The following is an 18,854-nucleotide window of genomic DNA, read 5'->3' as shown; positions in this document are numbered from 1 at the left end:
GAGGTTAAAGGACCACCCATAATCATATATTATTTTTATAATATTCACTTCACAGAAAGAAAGTTATTGTGATACACAGCAAGCACACCACATTGTGTACACAACAAAATGTATCCTCTGGATTTAAACCACCATCTTTTTGAGAGCAGTCGGCTCACTAAGATGCCTTGTGCAAGGGACCCTGAGTGGCACCTTGGTGGTTCAGGATTTGAACCTGCAACCTTTCAGTTACAAGTCCATTTCCTAACCCACTAGGCCACCTCTGCACTCCTTTTTAAATGTTGGTTGACTAAACAAAATGCCTGCCGCTGTTTGGTCAGAAGCTGGTCAGTAATGGCAAGATATCTGACTGCATTGCACTGCATCTGTAGTCCCTGTAGTTACTCATTCACATTGTGTGATTGGAACAGAAGCAAGATTCGGCAACACTGGACATGGAGCGGGCGAATAAGGAAATAGAGATGCTGAGGAAGCAGTATGAGGCGATGAGCCAGGAGCTGAAAGAGGCCATGCAGGAGGCAGAGGTGGCCAAGTGCCGCAGAGACTGGGCCTTCCAGGAGAGGGACAAGATTGTAGCAGAGAGGGAAAGCATAAGGTAAAGTTCCTTCCTGCCAACCCACAATGTTTTACATTGAACACCCACTCTTTGTCTTAGGATCTGTATAGAAAACACTTTAATTTTCCAGTAAACCCACTTAAATAATACCTGTGTAGGAGGTACAGGTTGTATTTAAGGTTAATTTGGTAGTGGGTGAAATTAATATGTAGACTGCATACAAAATGTGATGAGCCAATGACAAGTGTTAGAAGATTTGTGTGCAAGTTCTATTATATAAATTATGTAACAGTGTGTCTCAAAATGCTTGAAATATGATTGAAACAAGGTCATTACTTCATGTTACTTGATTTTTTTTTTTTTAATAGAAGATTGAGGAATGGGTGGGCGACCTCCAAACATCTCCTCATGCAATAAAGGCCAATGCTGTCATTTACCCTTAGTGTCTGGGACCTTTGGTTTAGAGCTCCTTGGTGGAATGTGGTTATTATTTTGTTTTAGGGGAAATGTTTTTTCCCTTTGTGAAAGTGTATTTCTTTCCACAGGACTCTGTGTGACAACTTGCGCAGAGAGAGGGACAGAGCTGTTAGTGACCTCGCTGATGCCCTTCGTAACCTGGATGACACGAGGAAGCAGAAGAACGACGCCTCACGGGAGCTAAAGGAGCTGAAGTAAGTTCATAGGCCAGGGCACATTTTTTGGTGGTTTTAATAATGAGGTGCCATACCACCACACCTGAATCACAGGTAAAGGAAGACTGTCATACATCCTCTCTTCCCTCTCCCTCTGTCTCCTTTTTTTTACACTTCTTCTTGTCTCAGTTTCTCTCTGAAAATGTGTAATACTGAAAGACTTACGTGTGTGGATGCATAGTCTTGGTCGGCATTTTAAAACTTGAACTCACTCTTCCCCCTTGTGGTCACAGAGTGTACTGTCCATCAGGAATTTCTGCAGAAAAAATGCAATGGAAACTTTAAAGTCATCAGTGCCCTCTGGGTCTTTTCTTGAAGAAGCAATGCATCTCACTGACATTTTTCCAGTATTACGCTGCTGTATAATCTTGTTTTGAGGTTTCTTGATCCACTTTACGAATATGACCTTGGTGCTGCCACCAAGCACTTAAAACTCTTTCGAAGGCATCCACTGTTAAACCATATGATTTTTTCAAGTAATAGCATTCCTTTAGTGATTTGTCTTGTCTGCAGTTTTTTATCCTTTCAGCAGGTGAGAAGATAATTCTGAAAGTTACTGACTGTCTGATGCTGTGCTCTATTTGTGTTTTTGGACAGAGAGAAGATGGAGAGCCAGCTGGAGAAAGAGGCTCGCTTCTGCCAACTGATGGCCCACAGCTCCCATGACTCGGCTATAGACACCGACTCGCTGGAGTGGGAGACAGAGGTGGTTGAATTTGAGAAGGATCGGGTGAGTGCTGGAGGACCCCCCCTTTATACAATACATCTGTTCAGAATGATTTCAGTGAAAACAATAATAAGTTATTTGTTGCCTGTTTTGCAGGATGACATGGATCTGAAAGCACTTGGTTTTGAAATTGCAGAAGGGGTAAATGATCCGTACTTACCAGGGGACTGTGGCATATTTGTGACAAGGGTTGATAAAGGAAGTATCGCAGATGGAAGGCTAAGGTAACCTTAAGGTCACTTCTGTCTGATTTGCATTTTGATATTGATACTCTGGAGCATTAGCTGCTCAGTTATGTGACTTTTCACTCACCAGTGAATGGCTCTCTTGCTCCTTACAGGGTGAATGATTGGTTGCTGAAGATTAATGACATAGACCTGACTAACAAAGATAGGAAGCAGGTCGTCAAAGCCGTGCTCAATGGCGGAGGAGTGATCAATATGGTGGTTCGGCGCAGAAAGTCTCTTGGTGGCAGACTAGTAACACCCATTCACATCAATGTCATTGGACACAAAGGTATTCGGCCGGTGGCAGAGGAGATCTGTTTTCTCTGTTCATCTAATGCAGCTCACACTGTCCATGATTCCACTCTTCTGCCACTGTCTACAGATTGTGGTATCGGGCTAGAGAGTGGGGTGTTTGTTTCAGCTGTTGTGCCTGGAAGTCCAGCAGCCAGGGAAGGATCTTTGGCGTCGGGAGACAGACTCATTGCTGTGAGTTGACTATGATTTGCTGTTAATGTTTGTCCTCTTTCAACAAATGACATTGACAATATCAACATTTTTAAATAGTTAAAAAAAAAAGTGTTGATGTGTTGAATGTATTTGTTAGTGCAATGCTATTGTCTAATGTTTCACTTCAATTATGAGAAGGTTATTGCAGTTTGATATTTATTAATATGGCTTTCATATGATCACATCTGGCTAGGGATGCACCAAAAAATTATTTTTTGGCAGAAAGACTTTTAAACACAAACAGAACAGAATATTGTGATGATGCAAAAACATCATCAAACAAAGTGGGATGCAGTCTGTTCTCTAATGTGCCATTCTTGTTATGGGATTCAGTGCAACAAGATGGCGTAGCAGTTCCAGCAACGCTACTTGCTTTATAGAGTCAGACACTGAATTAAGTATGAAGTGTGTATATTCATTTGCAGAGTCTTTGCTTTAGTGTGGTAAGTACACATAGTCCTGGCCATAACAGCAAAGGTACAAACATCTCCATAATAATAAAAGTGTTTATGCCAAGTCTTTCCTTGTTTCTTCATTTTTGGCCAAAGATTCATTTCGGTGCATCTCTTCTTCTGGCCTATAGTTTCTAACTAAATGATCAGTCTTAGAACACCTCTAACTATGATCAGTCTTTTTATCTTTAATAGTTTTAATTTTACCAACTGCCATTTATTTCTGCAATGCACAGTTTAATTGCATGTGCTTGGTTAAGGTGGGCTATATGGAAACGAATAGCCACGCTTTCAAATGGTTGTTAAAGAATGAATACTGCTGTAGATCTTTAAAAGAGATTGTTTCTGAGAGCAAAGCATAATGCTGTCCAGTTTCTTGATTTAATATGCTGGAGAGTTGCTGATGCATGAGACATTGGCAATCACCTCTCTGTCTGCCAAACTTGTATTTTTTTTTTTTTCAATTCCAACGATATAACATGCATCAAAGGGTATATTTGAATGCAGAAATGTTAAAGGCTCACTGACAGGTGACCTTTTTGTGATGAGGAGCTGTGCCTTGCATACATTACATGCTGTTCCCTGACTCTAGATCATATTGTGATGGAAATTAGGGGATTTGAAGAAGATTGAGTGGGGGGGGGGAGTCTGCTCCTACTTTTTCTTTGTAGAAGTTTTGACCTAATTCTCTGCCTTCCCCAGATAAATGGCATAGCGCTAGATAACAAATCATTGAGTGAGTGCGAGGCTTTGCTGCGGAGCTGCAGGGACTCACTCAGTCTCTCCCTCATGAAGGTGAATTTTTGAACTGCTTATGTGAATTTGTTTGTGTGACTGGTGTTGGGGGTTTCCATTAGCACTCACACACACACACACACACACACACACACACACACACACACACACACACCATTATGTTTTAAAGGTTCTATAAGTCAGTGATTCCCGACCTGGGAGTGGGTAAAAACACTGACTGTGTGACTGTCATTAAAAAGAACCACGCATCATAACGCTTGGATCTGGGCCTAACTTTTTAGGGACAATATTACAGCTCTAAAGCATCTAAAGCAGGGGTTCCAAACCAATATATGTCTTCAGGGCAAACCTTAAGCTTATTTAATGTTTAAATTATTTAAAATGTTTAGTCTTATATATTTTATATTCTGCATTATACGTATATATACATTTGTGTGTACATTGACTTGATTGTGTCCCCACCAATTGACAGTTTTTGCCACAAAGCTACTCTGGGCAGAACATCTTCGAAAGCCTGCGGGAGGTGGAGAAATCCAGTGGCAGGGCCCTAATTTCTGATGTTTACTCGCGCAACGGTCGGAACCTGAAGAACAACAGCTCCACCCAGACAGACATCTTTAGCAGGGAGGTGGGCGTGACTGGGGATAACGATCGCAGGAAGGCTCGAGGAGACCCTGAGGAGGGGGTGTACCCTGATCGCAAGCCTTTCCCTGCCTCCACAGTCCACCCCAGCTCTCTGCGGCCGTCTTCTGAACTGGGCTCCCGGTACCCCAGTGCGTTTCAGGAGTGCTGCTACACCCGCATGGACCCAACTAGCCCGTCCGTGTGCGTTACTGTGGAGACCACCTTGGAGCGAAAGCACACTGGAGGCACCTGGCCAAAAATGGTTGTTGCTGGCGGTGGGGGTGGGCCTATATCAGACGCTCCGCCACAACTCTCCATCTTCAAGTCGCCCAAGCAGAGGAAGCCTGTCTTTGACACAGACACCTTCAAACGTCCTACTGATGCTTCAAACCCCAAGCTGGACTACCTCTCCTCCCCTCCCCCCACACAATTGGGCTCCTCCCACTCTCCACAGCCATCCAAACCGGACCCTCCGCCGATTCCACCGACCCCGCCCACACGAAGCGACTCATTCAAGTTCAAGCACAAGCAGCAGGGCAGCTCTGCCTCTGACTCTACCATCACAGAGCCTAAGCCTGATGAGCGTAATGGGAGCTACAGATTCTCTGAGGTTGTTGCCCGTGAGGGAAAGTCGCTGACATCCAGGAAGTCCTGCGAGGAGGACATTGGCCGATTGAGGGCCGAGGAACCTGAGGTGAAACGGCCGCGTCCCAAATCAGCCCCAGCCCTGCGCCGCAGGATGACGCCACAGTCCATCACACTCCCCTCTTTTCAGGTCAGCATGAGCAGAAACCAAACTAGATGACTAATCAAATATAAACCCTATTAATGTAAAGTAATGTCATTTACCTCTCAATACTATTTATAGAGTGCATTAATGATACGGGATGGTCCTGTTTTGCATCTGTTTTTTTCTTGTTTTTGTTTCTGTAGAGTTACTCCAGCGATGATCAGTGTGTGGAGACACAGGAAATGCTACGCTCCTCTCCTAACCGACATAGGCACAGTATGGGCTTCGTTCCAACCGTCTACAATGGCACTCTCCCTCCCAGTATGTCCTGTACCTTGTACCTTGTGTCTACACAAAAAAAAATCTCTATTTGGATCTCAGCAATCAATGTCTGGTCAGAGTATTATGTATCTAGCACTAGAGCAATGATGGAACATAGAACTGCGTTTATCCTTTGTGATGTGTAACATTTCACCAGAGGATACAGCAAAAGTATTTATTCTAAGCCGCATGACTGTGTTTAAACCACATTCTCTCTTTCCAAGACTCAGCACATCGAGGTCTGGCACCCTGCCCTGCAGTAACGGCTGTCATGAGAAATCCGGTGTACACAGTGAGGAGTCACCGGGTCCACCCCAATAACTGTCCTTCAGTGGCAAACCAGATCTGCAATCAGCACTCACACCCCAGGTATCTCCATCGTCTGCCTTCTCCCGTTGCTGCTATAAATAAACGGCTGAAGTGTTATCAGAGCAGAGCTTTGTCACCATCACATTCGCCCTACTGATGCAGAATGTCTTAAGGTTTTAAACCCAGAGGAACAACTCAACCTGAAATGGGGTTATAGGGGGTAGTATCTACACACATATATAAATGTGTGTGTTCATAAGAATATATGAATTCTTAAATGAAACATTTGGCCAGTTATAGAGGTAGTTGTAAATGCAAACCTAAAGCACCATGTGATTTTAAAGGTTGCCATCTGAATGTGACTGTCCCATGGGTGACCTGTACATTCTGTAATGTAGTCCTCAGCATCAAGGACGTCTGAGCCTGGACTTGAGCCAGAAGCGCTCCACTGACTTCTCTGATTCATCCCGCAGCAGCCGCACTTCCAACGGCACCAACTCACTGCCCTCCAGCGCTCGGCTTGGTCAGTCCCTTGCTGTCGTTCTCATACTTTCCCTCTGCAGAGCTCATCATTACAGGCTGTATTCCTGGCTGGTATAGGCCTGCAAAAGTAACAAAATTAGCTTTGCAAAAATACATTTGAAACAACATTTTTGTAATTATACTATGTAATTATTTCAGTTATGTAAATTTAGGATTATGACTTAAAATGATCGTTATTGTGATACACTGCAGCACAGCACATGGTCCACACACAATGAAATGCAGGGTTTCCGCGGATCCTTAAAAAGTCTAAAATTGATTTTCCAAAAATAAGGCCTTAAATATCATTAAAAAAAGACTAGTAATAATTAAATCTAGTAAAGGACTAGTAATCATTAAGTTGAATGGTCTTAAAAATACTGCAAACCAAAAAAATTAATCCAATGAAACTAGTGTTCAATCTGTCGTACTTTGATAATTTCCATTCTGATGTTTCTCAGAAAATCTGCTTCAATATATTATAGTTTGTAATGCAACTTTTACCTACACTGAACAGCCCAGAATATAATTTATATGTTACAACAGCGATTGGAAGCTTTACTGTTAGTATTAGCTACAGGCTTCACTCTTCATTGTTTACCACGTTACATCGTGCATTGATTGATAGTTGATACAACTAACAGATCTGTACTTTGTTTTACTTAATGAAATATTATCATACATTATGGGATTTTTTGAATTTTTGATTGTACATCGTACAGAGGGTAATATTATGGTACAAATACAATAATTATCAATATTTGGGCAACACTGCTTTAACAGCATTAATTTAATTAATTAATTTAATTTAACAGCAAATTGTATTGAATAAAATTAAGAGTGGTAGTGTCCTTAAGTCATTGGCTACTAATTATTTCCTGGTTTACTTTGGAGTACTATAATTGTCACCTACTGACCTTTCTTGGTATGGCTGTAATATCTTGTCACTTAGACAAGTGACTAGTTAAAAGCAGGTATGGAATACAGAACAGACCTACCAGGCCAAGAGTCTCAAGAGCTTTGGTGCTCTACACATAAATGTTACTGAAAAATATAGGCTTATAGGCCATTTATTTCCACAAAATTCACCAGAATGTATAATTTAAGGGTCTACTTTAAAACTATTCTCACAGGGGAGCATTCCCATGGACCCTGCTTGACAATAATGATGATCAGGGTTATTATAAAATAGACTGTTTATATATCTGGGCGCAGGGGCCAACAAGTTATGTGTTAAGTGTGTTTCTGCTTACCTCCCAAGCATGGAATTTTTATTATTTTATTTTTTTAACCATCAGCCCTGAAAGTAAAGTACCATCTAAAGTAATTTTTTCTTTTTTACGATCAGCCCTATCACCAATGGGTGATGTCCACGATGCTACCTCATCCACAATGCCACGATTGAATAAGTCATATTAATATTATTTAATATTATATATGAACCAGAACACCCAGGTTCAAATCCATTGTTCAAATCCACTTATTACCATTGTGTCCCTGAGCAAGATACTTAACCTTAAGTTGCTCCCTGTCACTACTGATTGTAAGTCGCCCTGGATAAGGGCATCTGATAAATGCTGTAAATGTAAATACAAAATAATATTGTATTATTATTGCCACTTGGACAAATGTACTTGATGACCCTGATGCAGGGTCTTATATTTGTGGCCTTAAAGGTACTTTGCTCAGTGACTCTTCAGTGGCACCATAGTGGTTTGGAATTCGAACAGGCAAGCTTCTGATTTCCTTACCCACTAAGCTGACCACTGCCCCTAAATGTCAGGAAGATGAATTGGATTTGTATAATTGAATGGCATTTTTTAAACCACCAGGATCTTCAAATAATGTTCAGTATAAAGCTGAGAGGATAAAGATTCCATCTACACCCCGGTATCCACGCTCCATGTTAGGATCTGAAAGAGGTACTGTCCTGCAGTCAAGAGTCTATACCGCTCTTGAACTCTTTGACTTTATTATTATTCACTATGAACATGCGTTGTTTCAGGGTCTCTGTCCCACTCAGAGTGCAGCAGCCCCAGTCTCATCACACCACCTCTCTCACCCCTCAACCTGGAGACGTCCTCTTTTGCCAGCAGCCACTCACAGGGCTCCATCTCCACTCTGCCCCGCATCTCGGTCAGCCCCGTGCCTGTGGTGGAGCGGCGAAAAGACCGGTGAGAAAAGCAGCAAGCCTCCTTCTGTCCTAAGGGCACAGGCGCTGAGCCCCCATTTCTAGCAGTTGCCAAGCAACAGCGCCTGTCTCACACTCATTCCGCTGCTCCATTTAGATACCTCGCCTCAGTTGGGTTTGGTGCATCGGAATATTCCCTGGCCTCTGAAATGTGATGAGAGGATCCTAACAATGGGATGTATTAATGTGTGTAAAGGGGTCCAATTTTGATTACAGATTAACTTCTCTATTTCTTCACTCTGTCTACACCCTGACTGCAGAAGACTTTTTATTTTGGTCTTCAAAAGTGCTTCTCTCAATTGGGATAAATTCATGTTCTATCTTTCCCTTTTTCCTCCCCCTCTCTCCTCCTGACTCTCCTGAATCTTTCAGATATCTGTACCGTAACCGATCCTTTCTGAGAATCCCTCTGGCTGCTAGGCCAAGGTTCTGTTCTCTCAGGAGCCTGAGGTTTGTTCTCTCTGCAGTCACACAGAAACGGGCGTGTCTGAGAAAGCCATGAGGGAGAGGGAGAGAGAAGGGCAGAGCGAGCGACAGAGAAAATGCCTGTTTTTCCAGTGCAAAATAGAATTGCATTCCAAGTGACTGGATTTCAAAGTCAAGCCTCCAGTCAATATAAAATGAAAAGTGTTACGATCACAGATTTATTCCTCCCCGTCGGCTGGTATTTCTTCCTGATATTGAGAAACGTCGGCTGTCTGCCAGCGGTAAAGAGATGAATTTATAGCTGAAATCTAGTGAAATATATAACATCTTAGAGAATTAATGGAAAGAAGCTTTGTGGATTTTTAAAAAAATATTCTCATTCACTGCTCACACATTATTATCCTGTATTTGGGTATTATGTCCTAGTCACCTGGAGTGTAACAATAAACAGAAAATCTGTGTATTTCCCCCCTTTTCCCGTTTGTGCATGTGACTTTCAGCTTCTACCCCAAATGACCTAGAATGCTCTTTTTATCTAGACCTTGCATTTCACCCAGCTACAATTCCTGATATGCGGCAGTGTCGTGTAGTGTGTTTAGGTCATGAGATTACCATAAATAGATTTGCGTAACTTGTTTAGTTCATGTGATTGCTTGATTATGCATGTGCAAATTTCGTCAGGCTGTTTTGAGACTTATTTCTCCATCCCAGCTTTGTTGGTCCTGTTTGCTGCTTGACCTGATGCTGATTTTTGGTTTTAGACCCTGTGTGAAATGCCCCTGTCTTGAAAGCATTGACTCTGTAATGCTGAATTTGCATGAGGATGTGGGCCTCGGTGTCTCATGAGGTTGGGGAAGCTCTGGCCCTCTCACCATATCCTGGCTGTCTGTTTTTTAAGGCTGTACCTGGAGGAGCCGAGGAACGTGATTGTGCACAAAGGTGCAGAGCCCCTTGGCATCTCCATTGTCAGTGGTGAGAATGGAGGGATTTTCGTCTCCAAGGTGACTGGAGGCAGTATAGCTCATCAGGCTGGCTTGGAGTACGGGGACCAGCTTTTAGAGGTGAGCCCTGCCACTACACTTCGAATGAGACTGAGTGGTATGTCTGTTATCAGACACTGACACAGATAGCTCAGCTTTAACCTTATACTTTAACCCTAACCTTAACCTTTGCCAGGTCACTTCGGCTGATCGTGCCTTTCATGCACAATGGAACAATTGAGTCAGGCTTTGTTGCGGCCTCTGCAATGGTCACTTGCAAATGTGTTCCTTTTTGGTTATTTTGTTATGAACCCCAATACACATTTTGTACAGCAACAAATCACCTGTATTGTGAGAATGCATTTGTATCTACACCTGCTACAACGGCAGGGAAAAAAATATCTGTTATGGTACAAAATGGACGATAACATCAAAATAAAAACTGTATGAATGTATTGATGAGCTCATTTGGTGTTCACTCGGCAGATTTTTATATGGGATCCAACTATGTTTTTTTTTTTTTTTTCTCAGTATAACGGCATTAACCTGAGGAATGCTACAGAGCAGCAGGCCCGCCTCATCATTGGGCAGCAGTGTGACACTATCACCATAATGGCCCAGTACAACCCACACATGTACCAGCTGGGAAACCACTCACGTTCTAGGTATGGCACGCTTTGGCATGTCCCTTGGAGTTAAACCCAAGAACACTCATCAAAGAATGGAAAAAAAAAACCTGAGCGTACTTGCACGTTTAAGCAGATCAGCTTTTTTGAATCTGACTCGTTTATTATGCACTGCGAACGTTCCTGCCTCTGAATAAATAATCATTTGCAGCATGAGGAGTTCTTATTTTAGGTGGTGGTGTTCAGTGTGTGAATGCCGCAGCTTGGTTACTGAATCCTTGCGTTGTCCAGCTCTCGTCTGGAGCCCATCAGCATCCAGCCTACTCCCCAAGGCAGCGGAGCCACCACCCCAGACAACCACTCTGCCATCGACACGTTGAGCGAACAGGACGAAGGGACCCTCACGCCATCCTCCAAGCAGACCACCCCAACCACCAGCCCCCACAGCTTCATCAGGTCACCAGCAACATTTTGCATTAGCACACTCACCTCTTTATTATGCTTGGTCAACCAAATCAATGAGAAAGATTTGACAGACCTGTCCAGCTATTGCTATAACTTTGCAAGATGAGAGCACATCCAAGTATAGTTTTATGTTGCAATGTTGAGATAGCACCTCATTTTTTATTTTCCTCCGTAATAAACTGACACACTTCCGCAGAAGGTTTGATTTAGTTTGCGCCGGTTGGCCCACAGCTGCAAAGATTTTTTTTTTTATCTACTGTCAATTTATTCTACTCCACAGAATGTCCTCTGAGGCTTCAAGAAAGATCCCGGAGCCCAGGCTGGTGACTGTGAAGAGGGGGCAGGCAGAGATGGGGCTGCAGATCTGTGGTGGGAACTTGAGGGGCATCTTCGTGGAGAGTTTGGAAGAGGACAGCCCAGCGCAGACGAGCGACGGGCTCTTGCCTGGAGACATGATCCTGGAGGTAAGAGGATATGATGAACACACTCTGAACGGTCACCCCCCACACACCCCCCTCGGGATTTGCTGTGTCTTACACTCAAAAAGCCGATGCCATTTTTGTCTCTCATCTATTGTTCATCATTGATTGTCTGTCTTCTCTTCTCCTCTCGTCTCCTCTGTCTCCCCATTGTACACAAGCAATCTATCCCCTGTGCGCTAGAAACTGGTTATATCCAATTCCTGACACAACTTCTCTTAGCAACCTGCCAAGCAGTATTGCACCGACTGCACCTTAACTACATTTCTCTGGTGGCCCCAACATAAATGTCATTTCATCGCCACACAAATTCTATTTCCCCCTAATAGAAATCGATAAGCACCTGCTTAATGTCCAAAGCAAAAGCCTCCATATCTCCACCGCCCCATCCAACTCACTTTCTTATCTTTTTAGTGACTGGTCAACACTGAAGGCAGGGAGGAGGGAAAAAGTTACAATGAAATTTGTTCTCTGTTCTGTAGTACGGCTCGGTGCACATGAAGAATAAGACTGCAGAGGAGGCTTACCTGGAAATGCTGAAGCCTGCAGAAAATGTTACGCTGAAAGTCCAGCTTCGGGTGGATGAGTTCAACTTGGCTAAAGAACATCCTGGAGATGGATTCTTTATCAGGTACAACAAAGGCATAAGTCATCTTAACTAGTGGCCTGTTTTCAGTAACTGAGTGTGTATTATCAGGGTATTTTGTCATGCTTGTAACTAAAAGCATTTTTTGTCTTCTTTTATGCTACCTTAAGATAAGAAAGTTAATTACAAATTGTTATTACAATACTTGACTTGAAATTGAATCAGTCTCTAATAATGCAGACAGTGTAACAAATACCAGGTAAAGGCTAACTTTAAATTTTTGTGCATATTGAGACTGAACTCTCACAATTTATTTGTCTGCACTAGCAGTCTTTATTAAAATGCTTCTGTACCCATGTTGCATATTTTGCACTGTGCAATTTCTTTGTGCTGCATCTTCTGCCGAATGTTAATCCAGCATAGCTGCATTTTTTTTCAGCAAACGAAATTGTTAGTTAGCCAGCTGTCGTGCTGTTTTTTCCCTTTGCGGTTTGCATATGTTGTCAGCAGAAGAAAAGCAAAGACTTTGTTGCCAAATTCAAATGGTTGAAGAGTTATGACACATTTAGAGAGAAAAAACTGCTGTTCTCTGAACTGAAATAATGTTTTCCTGTGCTATCCCCTTCTTTTTCTCAATCCCACTCCATTTCCCAGAGCACTTTATGACCGAGCTGTCGAATCGTCAGAGCTTGATCTCACTTTTAAAAAGGATGACATCCTCTATGTGGATGAAACGCTACCAAAGGGCAACTTCGGCACTTGGATGGCCTGGCAACTTGATGAGAACGCACAAAAAATTCAGAGGGGGCAGATCCCCAGTAAATATATGTAAGTAACATAATTGGTATGATAAACCCACAAATCAAACACAACATTTGAAAGATTGTGTGTCCTTTTGTAAGGTCTTGCTATCCAATAATTCTAGACCAGGGGTTGGCAACCTTTTAATAGAGCCATTTGAACCTGGCTTCCACAAAAGAGAAAGCAACGGGAGCCGCAAAGTCTTTTTGACATATAAAATTATAACACTGCATATATTATTTTTACTTTCATGCTATGTATTAAAAAAGGATAGGCTAGCATGTTGCTTGTGAAATAATGCATAATGCGTATATAATGCATGTGACTCATATTTTGAGCAACAAAAAACTAAACACGTTGCATTTTAATGTTACAAGATCTTGACATTTCAAGCTATAATAAAAAAAAAACACAAATAATATTTTAAGTGTAGTATATTTTTAGATTTTCCAAAGGCACAGGGAGCTGCAGTGAAAAGTCGTATGCGGCTCCAGAGCCTTAGGTTGCTGACCCCTGTGCTAGACCAATCTAACACTTTATTGTAAGTGTGAATCTGCAAAAGCAGTGGAATGGGTCTAATTACAGAAATCGGCAATAAATAAGAACTGCTTGGTCAATAATTAGGGCCCAATTAGGGATGGAATGATTATAAGTGATGATACATACTCTTGTAATATTAACAGATTGCAACTTGAAACTGCATAGTCAAGCATTTGCAATACACATAGTCTTTCAGTAGTTACAGTTGTAATGCTAATCTCTGTGTAATGGCCTTTGTGTGACTATGCAGGATGGACCAGGAGTTTTACCGCAGGCACAGCATGACTGAACTGAAGGATGAAAATGGCTCAAGCAAGACACTCTCTGCCGCTGCACGCCGCTCCTTCTTCCGCAGGAAGCAGAAACACAAACGCAGCAGCTCCAAAGACGGCAAAGAGCTGGTGGCACTGGATGCCATTAGCACAGACTCTATCCCATTTCTAGAAGGTGGAGCTTTTATTCACGCCTTTAATGAACTTCTGAATTGATAGTAATTACATACACAGTAACACATCTTTTTAATTATTCATTCTCTTGGGAAAGGTTTTACATGGTTTTGGCCATATTTAATTGAACCCTCTGACCCAGACCTATTTGTTGTGCAGACTGTGTAAGTCTAGCATACCAGAGAGTGCAGAAGGTGGACTGCACTTCACCCAGACCAGTCCTCATCCTTGGCCCACTGGTGGACCCAGTCAAAGACATGCTGGTCAAAGAGTCTCCAGGGAAATTCTGCCGATGCATGCCAGGTGAGACTGCTTTTCTAATTGGCCTTTTTTTTATTAGATTAAAAGCAATTTAGGTTACTGTGACTGTCTGCCAGTTGAAAGGATAGCTACATTTCTGAAAACTAAAGCAATCATTTCTGTGTGACCGAACACATTCAAATTAACCAGGAAAAATATATTCCTCAACTATGCTGTTACTTAATTTTTTTTTTCGTGCTTCTGCAGAGCAAGTCATAAAATATGTTCTGTCTGTAGTGTTTCAGTGCTCTGATCAATTCATGTTGCAGGTACTAAAAAGATTCCCTGTTTTTGGTCAAATGTCATTATTGTCTCTCTCAATGATTCAGAGGTAATGAAAGCTTCTCAGCAAGCCATTGAGAGAGGGGTGAAAGACTGCCTGTTCATTGACTATAAACGCAGGAGTGGACACTTCGATGTGACCACTGTGGCCTCCATTAAGGAAATTACAGAGAAGGTATTCACTTAACTGCTTCTTAACTTGAGTCATTCTCATGTGTGGATTGTGCAACCTAGATCCGACAATCTTTCAATCTTGAATAAGATTCTGTATGATCAGGCAGTAACAACATTTCCAACAATTATTCACATTCTTTGTTTTACTTTAATCTTTATTGAGAACAGTAGCATCAATTGCATAAAACAAAACAAAAGAGGACAAAGGTTAGAAAAATATTTGTAACAAAAACGAACCAGAATAAAGTTCATTTGACACATTTTCACATTTCACAAAATAGTCTTAAACATTGACAAAAAAGCCAGAATTACTAATAAACAAATATGACATTTTTATGACATTTGGCAGACTCTATAGTGACTACTAATACAAAGTCACAAAAATCCACAAAAAAAATCCACAATGCCAAGAAATTCTTATTTAATCAAGTCATGCAGCCCAGGTCTATGCTCACTGTAAAAAAAAACAAAAAACTTTTCTTTCTTTCTTTTAGGATAGTCACTGTTTGCTTGACATTGCACCTCACGCCATTGAACGTCTTCACAGTGTTCACATATACCCAATCGTCGTTTTCATACGCTACAAAAATGCGAAGCAGATCAAGTAAGTGAAAACATTTTTTTCCCCCTCAGTCCTTTTCTACCTGCCTAACTGACCTAATCTTTGTATTTTGCCATTTTTAAAATGTATTCTCAGCTCCTCCACTGTACCTTTTGCCTTCTACTGCAGCAGTATTCCGTCATGTCTGAATGAGGATGAGTCAGTAACAATCCAGAGTTCAGTATAACACAGGTGGATAGCAGTCACCTTCCCTAGTCTAGGGGGTTTAAGAAACGCAAAAAGGGTGTGGAGAGGAGGAGGTGCATTTATTTACAGTGAAGATAATATGTAAAATGAACCAGCAGAATCAGCACAACCAGCATCAGAATTGCTTTAATGAAGGATAACTCAAGCATTTAGGGAGCACTCACAAAAAAAGAGGGTTTAATCACACAAATCCACAAAGTACATGACTGAGATCCCCAACGGAGCTCCTTTTAGATATCTCAGTGGACCCTGGAGACCTCTCGAAAGAGTAAGGGCCTAGCAGACCCTGGGGACCTGCCAAACACTTTGTAAATTCCCTTTTTCAGATGTCAGTTGGAACTGGTAGGCTTAATGTCCTCCCACATAGTCAACCTAAAAGAGACGGGGACATAAAACACATTCAGCCACATAGAAGCCAGTAGTTGAGGAAAATCGGTGTTCAGTGCAGGAGAGGGTCTCCACTATCACTTTCTAAGTGCACTGTTCCTGTTTCGTTTAGTTTCAGACTTGCATAAACATGTCTTCCCTGATCTGATCACAAATGTACACGTCTGAGGTAATCAGTTCAGTCCTAGAATGATTCCAAAATTTGGATCTTAGTTCTATACATGCAGGTCAACATGTGCATCATATACATGGTTGCATGCATGTGGCCTTGATGTATGTTCTGAATGATCAAATCTCAGTGCGAGTAGGATTATTTCACACTTACACATGTCAACCTAAGACGTGTTAACACATCTTCATGCCAGGTGTGAACAAGGTGATAGTTTCTCCCTTTCACCCTCGTTTGCTTGCACTCCTAATCACTTTTAATCACCCTTCTCACATTCACAGTAACACTTCCTCTCATTCTGTATGTTCCTCTGCCGTGCCCACCTTCTCATACATCTACTGTTACACCCACCCGAGTCCACGGCTTCTGCCCCTTCTCCATTATGGCAGCACCATTATCTAATGTTGAACAGCTGGAGATCGGCTCCCTTCAACCACAGTTTTGTTTTCCCAAAGTGTTGCAGCTCAAGCAGCTTCTTTCTTTGCATGATAATATCATCGGTTCATGTAATTTACATGAATGGTTCCTGTACAACTTATTTTGTTTTAATAGCTGATTTATTTCCCACCCATAAAGGGAACAGAAGGATCCTGTATATCTGCGGGATAAAGTGTCTCAGAAACATTCCAAGGAACAGTTTGACGTCGCACAGAAGATTGAGCAGGAATATAGCAAATTCTTTACAGGTGCGGAAATATAGACAAAAGTAATCCATCAGTGCTCACTTGTGTGTGACTGTGAATGAAAAAAATCTAATTTTCATTTGTCTTGATGTGAGTGTAGAATAGTTTGTCTTTAGTGTTTTTAAAGTGTTTTTATTTTTACTCCCTCAGGTATTGTCCAAGGCGGCACCTTGCCCTACATTTGCACTCAGATTGTGACTATAGTTGATCAGGAACAGAGTAAAGTCCTGTGGACTCCCCTTGGCTCAACATAAAGGCCTGAAACAGTAATCAATGATCTCAGCCTTTGACTTGTGTTTTAAATGCATTTAAAAAAAAATAACAATAGAAAAATGGTACATTTAAAATGAAGACTACAATTATATAGTGATATTTTTGTTTAACATGTATGTTGATGGTAGCTGTAACAATCCTTTATGTTGTCCATGCAGAAACAGGATTATAGCACTGATGTTTTTTGTGTTCATTTTGGTCTTCCCAAAGGATGTCTGATGTTTATGCTGCATTGGAGACAATTGTTTACAAAAAAAGGTGATCAGTCTGTTAGTTGATGTCTGATGTCTGCTTGAATGTGCGCTTTCATGTTTGCTTCCCTTAAAATGAAGTGTCTGCTATCCCAGCTCAGTGTGAGTCCTGCTCATGGAACCATTGTACTGAATGGCATGCAAGTGGTTCCAAATCATCGGCACGCATCAGTTCAGTGATGTTCGTACAGTGCAAGGAAAAGCTCTGTAACTTGTGGGTAAGGTTGTGTAGTGATCACTACAGTGTAGTCTGAACTAATTCAGTTGAAGTGAAACGGTTTTACGGGCCAAATGGAAGTGCCTTTGGAGATCTGCAGAGCGAATGACAATGGCGTGTTTGTGATACGATGCTGGGTGTTTAAAAACTCAGAGTGCACTCCGGGGCTAGACAGACCACTGTGTTTCTTGAAAGAACTCTCTTCTAATCATTACAAATAGTTTATTTATGTGAAAAAGTGTAACCTGCTCACGCATACTGTTCAGGCTCGCACACCCTGTATGTGTGCAAATTCATAGAAATATATATAGATCTATATACACTATATAATAATGTATATTATCTAGGTCACAGGCCTAGGAAGATGCAGCAGTCATCACATTGTAGCAGAGTTTTGTAGTTTTCTATATTCATTTTATTTTATTGTCTTGTGTTTTTGGTTGTCGGTCACTTTTATATGTACCCACTGAAATATAATTCACACTACACCATTCAGGGTATATCTCAAGTGGTAAAATAATTTTTTCCATTATTATTTATATTTGTTGTGTACAAAAGGCACACACTAATATCCCTGGTAAGGTCACACAACTCCTTTCCTTGCTTTTTAATGTTGTGCCAAAATCTACTATGTCTTTTTTTTTTTTTTTTTTTTTGCATTTGCAAATGGACCCTAAACAAGTAGCAGTAGGTTTCCAGTAGACCGTATAATAGGTACTATAATTTTTATTATAAAACTTCCATTTGAGTGTATCACACATCTGTTCCTTGCATTTCATCAAAGGCCTTTTGTCTGATAATTAATTAGCAAAAACTATATTCTTGTTTTGAAAAGGGATATTTCTTGCACAGTTTTTTCCAGTGGAAAAAAAGTCCATTCGTTGACTTGGGTTACAATTAGGCATTTTAAAAGTGAAATGTCTAACTTTTTTCCCCTGAATAGGTAGTAATTGGTTCAGGGTGGGAGTGGAGGGGTGGGGGCATAAATGGGATGCAATTTACGGTTGTACTTTAGAGTCTGTGGAATAGATGGCAGGTACTGTTGTGATTGGCCTTCTTTTGTTAAAAGAAATGTGATTTGTATGAAAAAAAGGCATTAACATGACAATAAAAGTCATTTTCTCTATTACACAAAGTGTCCATGCTTTTCGGAATGACTACAAACACACTGTTCCACAAATGAAAATCTTGTTCCAGCTCAAGTCCAGGATCATGTCCCAGCCTGCTTCTGAAAAAGCTTTTGACTCCTCTTTTTCTGGAGACACGGTCCTGAAATTTGTTTTTGCAAAGCATAAATTACAGTGCCACATTTATAACATAACAGCCACTTTGCCTCTTTATTGTGAA

At 41.4% G+C, this 18,854-nt stretch overlaps 1 protein-coding gene across 3 annotated transcripts in view; it reads left to right on the top strand.

Moving 5' to 3' along the window:
• The window catches only part of dlg5a (discs, large homolog 5a (Drosophila)), a 35,700-nt gene extending 17,250 nt beyond the window's left edge, over positions 1–18,450 (top strand). For 2 of the 3 annotated variants that reach the window (XM_028988346.1, XM_028988345.1), the window contains exons 9-34: positions 411–595; positions 1,102–1,227; positions 1,846–1,978; positions 2,072–2,199; positions 2,316–2,491; positions 2,585–2,688; positions 3,864–3,956; positions 4,390–5,316; positions 5,475–5,592; positions 5,817–5,961; positions 6,300–6,424; positions 8,256–8,345; positions 8,429–8,597; positions 8,987–9,064; positions 9,939–10,101; positions 10,552–10,685; positions 10,938–11,102; positions 11,392–11,575; positions 12,073–12,221; positions 12,831–13,004; positions 13,768–13,964; positions 14,123–14,266; positions 14,593–14,720; positions 15,214–15,323; positions 16,660–16,769; positions 16,917–18,450. In XM_028988346.1, coding sequence (XP_028844179.1) covers positions 411–595; positions 1,102–1,227; positions 1,846–1,978; positions 2,072–2,199; positions 2,316–2,491; positions 2,585–2,688; positions 3,864–3,956; positions 4,390–5,316; positions 5,475–5,592; positions 5,817–5,961; positions 6,300–6,424; positions 8,256–8,345; positions 8,429–8,597; positions 8,987–9,064; positions 9,939–10,101; positions 10,552–10,685; positions 10,938–11,102; positions 11,392–11,575; positions 12,073–12,221; positions 12,831–13,004; positions 13,768–13,964; positions 14,123–14,266; positions 14,593–14,720; positions 15,214–15,323; positions 16,660–16,769; positions 16,917–17,020 — 4,359 coding nt within the window. In that variant the 3' untranslated portion in view covers positions 17,021–18,450. The remainder of the gene's footprint in view (positions 1–410; positions 596–1,101; positions 1,228–1,845; positions 1,979–2,071; positions 2,200–2,315; positions 2,492–2,584; positions 2,689–3,863; positions 3,957–4,389; positions 5,317–5,474; positions 5,593–5,816; positions 5,962–6,299; positions 6,425–8,255; positions 8,346–8,428; positions 8,598–8,986; positions 9,065–9,938; positions 10,102–10,551; positions 10,686–10,937; positions 11,103–11,391; positions 11,576–12,072; positions 12,222–12,830; positions 13,005–13,767; positions 13,965–14,122; positions 14,267–14,592; positions 14,721–15,213; positions 15,324–16,659; positions 16,770–16,916) is intronic. The other variant, XM_028988347.1, reaches the window with a different exon arrangement.
• Positions 18,451–18,854: the final 404 nt, after the last annotated feature.

The sequence above is a fragment of the Denticeps clupeoides genome, chromosome 8 (assembly GCF_900700375.1).
Source record: "Denticeps clupeoides chromosome 8, fDenClu1.1, whole genome shotgun sequence".
In the NCBI taxonomy this organism is placed as follows: domain Eukaryota; kingdom Metazoa; phylum Chordata; class Actinopteri; order Clupeiformes; family Denticipitidae; genus Denticeps; species Denticeps clupeoides.
Note: the sequence above shows the minus strand (reverse complement) of the source record. Positions and strands in the feature narration are given on the sequence as shown.